This window comes from Aedes aegypti, chromosome 2, assembly GCF_002204515.2.
Source record: "Aedes aegypti strain LVP_AGWG chromosome 2, AaegL5.0 Primary Assembly, whole genome shotgun sequence".
NCBI lineage: Eukaryota > Metazoa > Arthropoda > Insecta > Diptera > Culicidae > Aedes > Aedes aegypti.
In genome coordinates this window covers 108,767,736-108,778,622 of record NC_035108.1, presented here as the reverse complement: position 1 = coordinate 108,778,622, position 10,887 = coordinate 108,767,736, and the positions used below count along the sequence as shown (strand labels likewise).

At 38.0% G+C, this 10,887-nt stretch overlaps 1 protein-coding gene across 1 annotated transcript; it reads left to right on the top strand.

The window, feature by feature from the left end:
* Positions 1 to 8,431: 8,431 nt before the first annotated feature.
* LOC5565624 (40S ribosomal protein S24) lies at positions 8,432 to 9,383 on the top strand. The gene is made up of 2 exons (XM_001649929.2): positions 8,432 to 8,570; positions 8,861 to 9,383. Exon 2 carries the CDS (start codon positions 8,872 to 8,874, stop codon positions 9,262 to 9,264), a length of 393 nt encoding a protein of 130 aa, XP_001649979.1. The 5' UTR covers positions 8,432 to 8,570; positions 8,861 to 8,871; the 3' UTR covers positions 9,265 to 9,383.
* Positions 9,384 to 10,887: the final 1,504 nt, after the last annotated feature.

The following is a 10,887-nucleotide window of genomic DNA, read 5'->3' as shown; positions in this document are numbered from 1 at the left end:
GAAGGGCTGATTTCACATCGTCGATAACGCTTGTTGTAAAAATTATGAAGACAATTTTCACCGTCTTCAGCCAAAGGCTGCACAGACTATTTAAACTAACTCCAGAAGAATTTCTAGAAGACTCCGGAGTATTTCTGAGCAATTACTGGAGGAACCCTGAAGATTTGAGGAAAAAACTCCTATAAAATTCCTGGAGGAACAATGGCGGAAATTTGAAGGGGCTTGTTCATATATTTCATAACGCTGAAATTGGGCATTTTGGGCACCCACCCATCCCCTCGTGACGCTTTTTGTATAGATTCTCTACAATTTTTGTACGAGCCGTAACATGATTAGGACACCCATCCACCCCCTAAAGCGTTATGAAATTTGTGAATGGGCCCTAAGCGAACGTCAAACATGATCTCAAGTGTCAAGGTTCATTTATGGATCCAATTTTTAAATTAAAGTTTTAATATGATATAGCCCTTATTTGAGCGGGAAAAATTGCTAAAGTAGTTGCAGTAACATGCTCTTTCGTGTTATGAAATGAAAACAAGATTTCATTAAGTAGATGAAAAAACCGAATTTAGTACTATACCATTTAATTCCACTAGAGTTTGTATCCTTTGACAGATACGCGTATTTCGACCTCAACTGTAAGGCCGTCTTCAGTGTCGTGTACTAGACTCGACTTCGAGATTTCATTAAACATTTCAGGACCCTATTGTAGGGGACCGAGGGGAAAACTAACGTGCCGCCAGTTTTTCATTGTTTTCCAATAGTTAAGAGGCTTCAAAACACATTGGTTCCTTAGGAAAGTTTGTTCAGTAAAATGACAGGAAGCATATAAGCCATTAAAAAAAATTGACGGAAATGGTCTATTCCCGGCAAAAGTTTCGAAAGAATAGACCATTTTTCAGATCCAACCCCCAGTTTTTGTATTTTTCTTCGAAAGACAATCATCTTTAATGAATATTAACGCTTTCAGATTTAGTTTATATGTACTCCTGATTTTCTTACAAATTTTTGAAAACATAGATACTCATCACATTTTGAAAAATAATTCGAGATGCGGCACAGATTGTTCAACCCTATGGGTATCAGCGTGGTGATTTTTCGATTCCTCCCCTGCATTGGGATGCTTGTTCACATTTGGAAACGTCAAATCAGGTGCGCGCTCAAACTGACCGTGATCCCGGTCAGGGCGCCCCAAACAGGAGCGCCAACGAAACTAAACTGAAATTACTCAAGCAAACGTTTTTGAACCAGGTTGGAATTTGCGCAAGCCGTTCTGAATTACAGTTTCAACCCCAACCCGATTCAGGTCTTCCTTTTAGAAAATATATTTTCCTCCACAGATTCAAAATTCAAAACCACCCCCAAACAACAAATCTCTCATCCACCCAACAGTTACGGTACCGGTAGTTCTATTTGTAGTATCGGATTGAATAAGAGCTTACCAACACAGCTTAAAAATAGCTGAGTAGATTCGCCAGATTTGTTGGTAAAAGGATCGCATAGAAGCTTTCGTTCGTATGTACAGCGCCTTTACTCAACATGAAGCCGTATAAAGAGGGCTTATAGAATGTTTACATTTGCACTAAATGTTAGTTGGGTAATGCTGTTATAGTATTTCTTTTGCTGTGAAACTTCTCGAAAGTTCCATAACATTCTACGAATTGGAAAGTTACCGAAATTTCATGAATATTCTGCTTAATAACAACATGGACAAAGATTTTTTTGTTATTGTATATCCACTTGAATGTTGGATTATCTCGGCTATTTATGAGACTGTTCGAAACAGTCGTCTTAACTTAAGCGTTTGGCACTAAAATTGGGACAGGGCTTTAGGACCCAATTGAACCTGAATTTTGAGCATGAGAAACATTTATAACGAGCTGAATTTTGTTTAGTGAAAGATACTTTTATAAACATTCCATTCAACCACCCCTCATTTTTCGAGCCGTGCAGTCGGCAGCTGAGTGTCAACAACAGCTGATTTGGAAATCTGATCCGACGCCCACCCTGCTGTCCTTGTTGCTCTACTTGAAAGAGTAGAGGTGCACATTTGCGCGCGAAAACTTTCTCGCTCATTGTTGCTGCCAAATCTGACAGCGACTGTTTCACCGACCGTTTCAGACGACGACTGTTTCAAACGGTCGTGAACAGTTAGGAACTGAACGGTCAATAATAACTGTGAAAGTATTGACAGTTCAGTTCCTAAGGCCCCAAGCACAATGTGAACGGCAACGCGGTACAACGGCAAAACGGCATGCCCATTTTGAACTACACATTACTTATCAATCCCATGTTGACTAAATCCTTTTCAACATTGACTTGACAAGTAGAGTGTAGCTCAAGATGGGTTTGCCGTTTTGCCGTTGTACCGCGCTGCCACTCACATTGTGCTTGGGGCTTAACTGTTCACGACCGTTTGAAACAGTCGTCGTCTGAAACGGTCGGTGAAACAGTCGCTATCAGATTTGGCAGCAACAATGAGCGAGAAAGTTTTCGCGCGCAAATGTGCACCTCTACTCTTTCAAGTAGAGCAACAAGGACAGCAGGGTGGGCGTCGGATCAGATTTCCAAATCAGCTGTTGTTGACACTCAGCTGCCGACTGCACGGCTCGAAAAATGAGGGGTGGTTGAATGGAATATTTATAAAAGTATCTTTCACTAAACAAAATTCAGCTCGTTATAAATGTTTCTCATGCTCAAAATTCAGGTTCAATTAAAAGATTCAATAAGTGGCAATAGTTTATTACGCGTAAGGTATGTATAGTTATCATAACAATGTGTTTCAACAACATTGGCAACATTATTTGATTGGGTGGAATACATTGAGATTCCCCTCGATTCCCGACGACTGTTTCGAACAGTCTCATAAATAGCCGGGATAATCCAACATTCAAGTGGATATACAATACTCTATGAATACTAAGCTGACACCCACCCACCCCCTCGTAACGCTTTTTGTATGAATATTATACAAATTTTGTATGAGCCGTAACATGATGAGGACACCCACCCACCCCCTTCAGCGTTATGAAATTTGTGAATGAGCCCATAGAGATGTGATGTCGGACCGAACTGCACGCTAAGAAAATAAAATACTAGTTGGCTTAAATACTATTCTAAAACCATATTCGGTCTATTCACCCCTTGGAATGCATATTTCTAGAATATGCTTTCATAGTATAAAAATCGTTTAATAATCGCAATGCTTATCACGCTCCTATTTCTATACTGCCATTATCCTTTTGTTAACATCAAAACTGAACCATATATATATATAAGAAAATGACCCAAAAATTCAATACGAATAGAATAAAACAAACTATATCCCATTTATTTATTTAATCAATATGTTCATTATTAAATTAACAAGTTATTCACTGTAGATAATACAAATTATAAATGTGCACTCTCATACCTGGACACTTCTCATCTTCCCGGCGTGTTTTCGGGCTCCTTTGTTGCGGTGTATGGTTCATTTCGTTTGGTGTCCATTTTAAGATCCCCCACGTATACTCTGCCTCATGGGTGTTTTGCCGGATGCTGGGTGAAAAAAATATCTTGAAAACGATTGAAAACTTTCTCTCACAATTCAAGCAGCTAAACATACAATCTAACTTACCATGCGTCTGCCTTTTCATCGCTTTCAATCGCATCCTCCTCCGGGAGGATCCTGACTCTTTAGTTTGGTCAATAAATTTCCCTTCCGGACGGCGGAAAATGTGTCCAGCGTTTCTCACCCGATTTTGGTTACAATGTCAGGACTCTATTGGTTTATTCTCGACTATTTTAATATATTTCCTACTGTCGTATCAAGAAGGAAAACTTAATATTTGTGAACACACGTGAAAAATGTTCTTCCGGCCATCTTGCTATACCGAAACTGCAACAAAAAAAAAAACAAAACAAAGTCCCAATTATAGCAACAGGCCACAGAAATGCATGAGACAAAATAATTTCCGTAAATGCATGGTCTAGTATCCAGCTTTTTAAAAGCGGTAATGGCTGCCGCAAACTGCCTCGCTCTCTGGTAGGGATAAGTCGATTTGACGTTTGGCTTGGGTCGTTTTACATTGAACGGACCCAAGCCAAACGTCATATCGACTGATCCCTACCAGAAAGCGAGCCTATTTGCGGCAGCCATTAGCGCTCGTAAAAACCTGGATAAAATAAATATTGGAAATGCATAATTAATACAATTTGTAAATATTAAACACCTTAAAAGAAATTCAAATAATAAATCTAATTAGTATTTTGCATTTTATCCGTGTGCAATTTGCTTAAGGTGAAGATGAATCGAACCCAAAATTCAAATTTTCAAGAGCACGGATCTAGAGAAGCAAACATCCGTTTGAGCTGAAAACCTAATCGATTGATCACCACCAGCTAGTGACCAATCGAGTAAGTTTTCAGCTTAAACGGAAATTTGGTTCTCCAGGTCCGTGCTCTTGAAAATTTGAAGTTTGGCTTCGATTCATCTTCACCTTAAAGTTGGTTTTGAACACTTCCAAGTTCCTAAAAACGAAAAAGACAAGATAAAAAGTTACGAATTGGGATGAACAATGTTCCAGAACACTTCTCTCATACAATTGTTGAAGTGCTCTACATTTTGCATTAGTAATATTCTAACATTCAAATCAACTGTTGTAGTGCTCTTATATTGGTGTAGCGCTCAATGAAACTTTTCGATGAAACATTTCAAAGCGTTACTGATAAACAGACAACTCTGGGATTTTATATATATGATAATTGAAAGGGTGTCAACCAAAAGTTTCCAAAAAGGGGCTGACAAAATCGGGTCCGAACTGTAATGAGATTTGTATACATACACATAAAAGGTTTGTTCACAATTTTCATAACGCCGAAAATGGCCATTTTCGACACCCACCCACCCCCTCGTAACACTTTATGTATGAACATTCTACGAATTTCGTATGAGCTGTAACATTTTGAGGACACCCACCCACCCCTTTCGGCATTATGAAATTTGTGAACAGGACCGAAGGATATGTGAGACATATCATATTATGAACAACATGTTAAAATAAATAAAAAAGCATCATGCGCCATTCATCAAAATCGAGTATTGTTGCGCCCCTCGGTTTTTCGTCTCCTTCAGTTTGACAGCAGCGATTGCGCCTTTCTACCTCATCTTTCTGGTTTGACTATCATCAGCTTCGCCGTTTTGCTACGCTCTTTCACACGAACCTTCTTCACTATCGACCTTCTGCACACTCAGTTTTAAATGCGCCCTGCTGCCACACTCAATCGCAAATGCGCCGGGTTACCGCAGGGGGGGAAGGTGGGCGAAATTGGGTCCTAAAATTTTTAATGAAATCTTGTTTTTATTTAATAACACGAAAGAGCATGTTACTGCAACTACTTTAGCAATTTTTCCCGCTCAAATAATGGATATATCATATTTAAATTTTAATTTTAAAAATTGGTCCATAAATGAACCTTGACACTTTAGATCATGTTTGACGTTCGCTTAGTCGACAAAAACACCACAGGGGTTTTAGTTTTAACACTGGGATTGTTCCTATCTGACATTTCGGAACGGACACGTTAAACATAATACACACAAAATTTGAGTTTAAGCCAAAAGTTTGACAAAATCTAAAAAAATATTTTTTGGACTTAAACCAAAGGAAAACATTAGAAAATTGAGTAAACATGTGTTTTGGCCTAAACTTAAGCGTTTGGCACTAAAATTGGGACAGGGCTTTAGGACCCTATTGACATCAGAGTTCGTATCGAAAGAGAATATTAAATGCGCCTTTATGTTTTTCTCACTTATTTCGCGAAAAACGTTATTTTTAAGAAACAGTTGTGCAGTATATGATTGTAGTTTATCAAATAAACTGTTATGTGAATAAAACTGAATTTGTTTACATTTGTCAGTTAGGCCGCCCGGATAAAAACGAATCATTCAGTGAATGGAATAAACCTGAGAGAGACTCGCGAAGAGGAAAAATATCAACGTCATATGCAGCCCAGATTCCCCTCAAATGCAGCCCACCGTTTTTATGGCTGAAAAAGTGAAAAGTATTGTGTTCAAAGTAAACTGTTATTAAAAACCTCAGTCGGCGGAGCAGTTTTTTTCCAAAGTTGCTGATAAATCTAAGCAGAAGATTAATTATTTCTAATGTCTGCTACGTTTGCTGGCATGAAATTTCACTCAAATGGCTATTTATGATTCGAAGTGATGCAAACTTAATTATTTTTTGCTGAGAGGTTCATGTGAGGATTTGAACAGCATGCGCATAATTGGTATGCGCATGCGCATAATTGGTATGCACAAAGTGGAATAAGAAAAATACTCAGCAATCACAGAAAAAGAAGACCGTCTTCGCGAGTCTCGTCTCAGGAATAAACCATTAATGTACAATATAACGTATTGGATACAATACAGCGTATTGTAATTGAATGTCGAAGCAATATTATTCTTGTTTGGATATACAATTCAAAAACAATATAATATATTGTAACAGAACATTGTATTGTTTTTAATTGGTTTTATACCTTACAATTTTGGTCAAATTCCTATTTTCGCGTAAAACAAAAGTTGCTTTTTTCTATGTAGCTTTGCTGAAAGAAATATACAAAACAAGTTCAGAAAGCAAGAAATGTTGGGTAAAAAATATTCAAAAAGTTAAAATAAGTAGTTTTTTAGAAATCACTTGACATTAGCTGTAACGACGAATGCAACCATGATACAGTTCGTGGAATTGTTTTTGTATTGTACAACAATACACGAATTGCTAATCAAGACAATACATGAACATTATATCGTATTGTATTTTCAAAATGTTTGTATGAGAAAATATCTATATTTGTATTGTTACGATACTTAATCACCCATACATTATATTGCAAAAATCTCATATACCATACAGTGAACTGTTCAAAACAATATATTATACTGTAATTTTATTGTCATTTTACATATACTGTATTGTATTTCCAATATATTGAATGGTACTGTTACAATACGTTATATTGTTTTTGTATTGTATTTTTTATTCGGGCGTTGTTCTGGTACTGTATTGATATATTCTAGTAAGAAAATTCAAAACAATCTTTAATAAATGCAGTTCAGTGTTTAAAAACATTATTTTTTTGTCAAAATTATTTTTGGGGACACAATAAAGGCTGAGCTACAATGATGTGAGCGGCAACGCGGCGCGGCAAGATTTGACTGTTAACCCATACATTTTCTGTCAAAACCTGCCGCGCCGCATTGCCGCTCACACCATTGTGGCCCAGCCTTAAGGCTATCCATGAGGACTTTCCGCGATAGGACTGACAGCTCAAAGTGTGAATGCAACCGAAACGAATGAGTAAACAAAGCATGCGAGTGTTGCCGGAGCTTTACATTTTCCTTTGTAATCGAACGGTCACTCCGATCGTGAAACGTCAAAAGCTCTTGGTAAACAAAAAACCAGCTGATCGCAGCTGTCTCATGGATTGCCTTATGATACTTTGCCCCTCTGTTAAATTATTAGGGGGCAAAAAGTGCCTCCCAAAGTTGGCGCAGGATTTCCAGAAAAAATCCTTGAAAACTATCGGGAAGGATTCCCGAACAAAGTCTAAAAGAATCTGAGAATCCAGGGAATATTCAGGTACTCTGAAAGAATCCTAGGGATATTAACGAAATATTGAAAATACATCAAGATTTCCGACTAGAATCCTGACATAATTCTGATTAACAACTTTGATATATTCCTATGATAATCCTTGAAGGATCTTATTGAGAACCTTGGAAGAATCGTAATGAAATCCCTGGTCTCTGATGAGATCCCTGCAGTATTTCTGGTGCTACTCCATGGGAAATTTGTATGAGAATCATCGAACGAATAAATGAGAATTGGGTCCTAAAATTTGTAATGAAACCTTGTTTTTATTTAGTAACACGAAAAAGCATGTTACTGTAATTACTTTAGCAATTTTTCCCGCTCAAATAATGGCTATATCATGTTTAAACTTTAATTTAAAAATTTGGTCCATAAATAAACCTTGACACTTTTGATCATGTTTGACGTTCGCTTAGTCGACAAAAACACCTCAGGGGTTTTAGTTCGACCACTGGGGTTGTTCCTATCTGACATTTCGTAAGGGACACGGAAAATAAAATACACCCAAAATTTGAGTTTAAGCCAAAGGATGTGACAAAATCTAATAAAAATGTTTTTGGGCTTAAACCAACGGAAAACATTGGAAAGTTGAGTAAACATGTGTTTTTGGCCTAAACTTAAGCGTTTGGCACTAAAATTAGGACAGGGCTTTAGGACCCAATCCTGGCGCAGGACACCGATAAAAATCTCCGATAGACAGAATCTGGATAGAAATATTTCAGAGTGTGTTATCAGCTGGTAGTGTTCTCACGGCCGAATGCCGCTGCCCTTCTGAAAAATGACACACCCTCGGATCTGTCAACACGCAAAGCTGCCAACTTTCCGCCGCGAAAGAACTGTCACCGAGCTAACATGCCTTCCCCGAAGGATCTTTCTTTTCGCTAAAGTGCGTTCGTTAAGACGTGTTGAGGTTTTACCTACAGTCTGTTAAAAAAGGTAGTTTTTCCTGCCAAATATCTGCAAAACTGTGTGAATTGTGTAGTTTAAAGTGATGAGTGCTTGTTGGGCTATGATTTTTGTGCGATTCACGGGATTATCCGGAAAAATGGGTCGGGAAACATTCACTTTCCACGGGCCGATTCGGACGGCAAAAGTGAGGTTATGGCTTCCTGCTGCTGGCTCAGTGTCAAATCGGATTTGTTTACTAGTGAATGTTTCGTGTGCTCGATTGTTTTTCCGGTCGAATTTGGATTCGAGGACTAATGGTTGTTGTTTTCTGGTTCTAGGTGCGCCCAAAATGTCGACCGCTACAATCCGTACCCGCCGGTTCATGACCAACCGTCTGCTGTGCCGCAAACAGATGATCTGCGATGTCCTGCACCCGGGTCTGGCTTCGGTCCCCAAGAAGGAAATCCGTGACAAGCTGGCCGCCATGTACAAAACCACCCCGGATGTGGTGTTCGTGTTCGGATTCCGCACTAACTTTGGCGGTGGCAAGTCGACCGGATTCGCTCTGATCTACGACACCCTGGACTTTGCCAAGAAGTTCGAACCCAAGCACCGACTGGGCCGTCACGGACTGTTCGAGAAGAAGAAGATGACCCGCAAGCAGCGCAAGGAACGCAAGAACCGTATGAAGAAGGTGCGCGGTACCAAGAAGGCCAAGGTCGGACAGGCCGTCAAGAAGTAAGCGCAGTAATTATGTGCTTTTGTGGGGCCCTGGTTCCGAGTTTTTCGTTACGGTGGGAGCTGATAATTCCATCGCAGGAAATGAAAATATAACTTTATGGTTTAAATTAAGTACCTAAAGCCGAGTTCACAGTTATTCGTATAGACATTGATATCACAGCACTGATTCGGTAAGTACACTAATCTAGTTTGAATTGGAAGATATTTTGCAAACAGAACTAGGGCTTACGAACCCAAGTTTGTTTGACAACAAACCCAAGATCTTCATATCTGCGATAAAAGTTCGTTGTGGGGAGACACCTAAGCCCATAAATTCATAACTCCAAAATTATCTTAATACCAATATTTTACTAGTTTGAAAATAAAAAAAAACGACTTAATCCATAGATGGTGAGACTGAACCCTTCTTAAATTTCTATAGGGGGAGATCCCCCAGTGCCGGACAGCACCCAATACCGGACAAAGCCGAAACATTGAGAAATCATGGTCCAATCAAGATGGTGTATTAGAAGAAAAGAAAGCTATTATGTAGACTAATGATTGCGTAGAATAACACATCCTTGAAATATGCATGCCTTTTTAAAAAAGTAGAAAAATTTGAAAATCTTTAAAAAATTGACATATCCACTTAATGTTGAGCCAATTTAGTAAATATTTTGAATATGAAAAAATACTTTGGATCCCGCAAGCATGATCGAACATAATCCTAATTTGATAGTATGAATGTATTTTGTACCTTAATTGAACTAAATATGGACAAATTACAATTTTGGTTATGCACATCCTGTCCCTCAGATTCGGACAGCTTGATTTGTTATATGATATCTTTGTAATTATTGCATCAGTGTCTCAGAATACTTTCATTTTTCATGGGTTCTGTCGATCATGGTATCAAATATGCAAAAAAAATTAAGAATAATGAACATTCAGAACAACATCGTAAAATGTGTTATTTTTCATCATATATGAAAGAGGTTTTTGATAGGCATCTTGCAAACTAAGAAAAACTCAAATTATTCTTGTAAATGTAGCAAATGCATTGAATTGGTATTTAAAAACTATTCCTATAGTGTAGTGTACACATTCGATGATGTTCAAATTTACAGAATTCGAGGCATTTCCAGATCTTGTCCGGTATTGGGTGCCACCTTTCGAGATCGATCAATTTGGTACTAAAACTCATCATCAAAATGCAATATCAAAATTCATATTTATATTTACAAATTTATTTTTGTACACTATAAAAATGATAATATTTATCATAAATGGGTAACACGAGCCCATAAAATCAATATTTTTCGAATTATGAATTTAGTGGCTTAAGTGTCCGGTACTGGGGGATCTCCCCCTACAGGTTTGAGGTAATTACTAATAATAATTCATTTGGAACCTTGCATCAGAATAACTCAACTTTAGTATGTTGTAACTTTGTTCTATCTGCCGTTTTCTAATAGTTTAATGGCTTGTGAAAAAGTCCAGGAAACTGCACGTCAAAAGGTGGATATCAAACTATATATTACGTTTCATACGCTTTTTATCATAGTTGAAGAAGGTCTATAAACCCACCCTATCAATATATGTCTTGTATAGGGTCGATGTGCCAATAGTCGCATACCTAAGAAAA

Coding starts and splice junctions, on each gene's coding strand:
- LOC5565624 (XM_001649929.2), top strand. CDS start 8,872: ATGTCGACCGCTACAATCCGTACCCGCCGGTTCATGACCAACCGTCTG.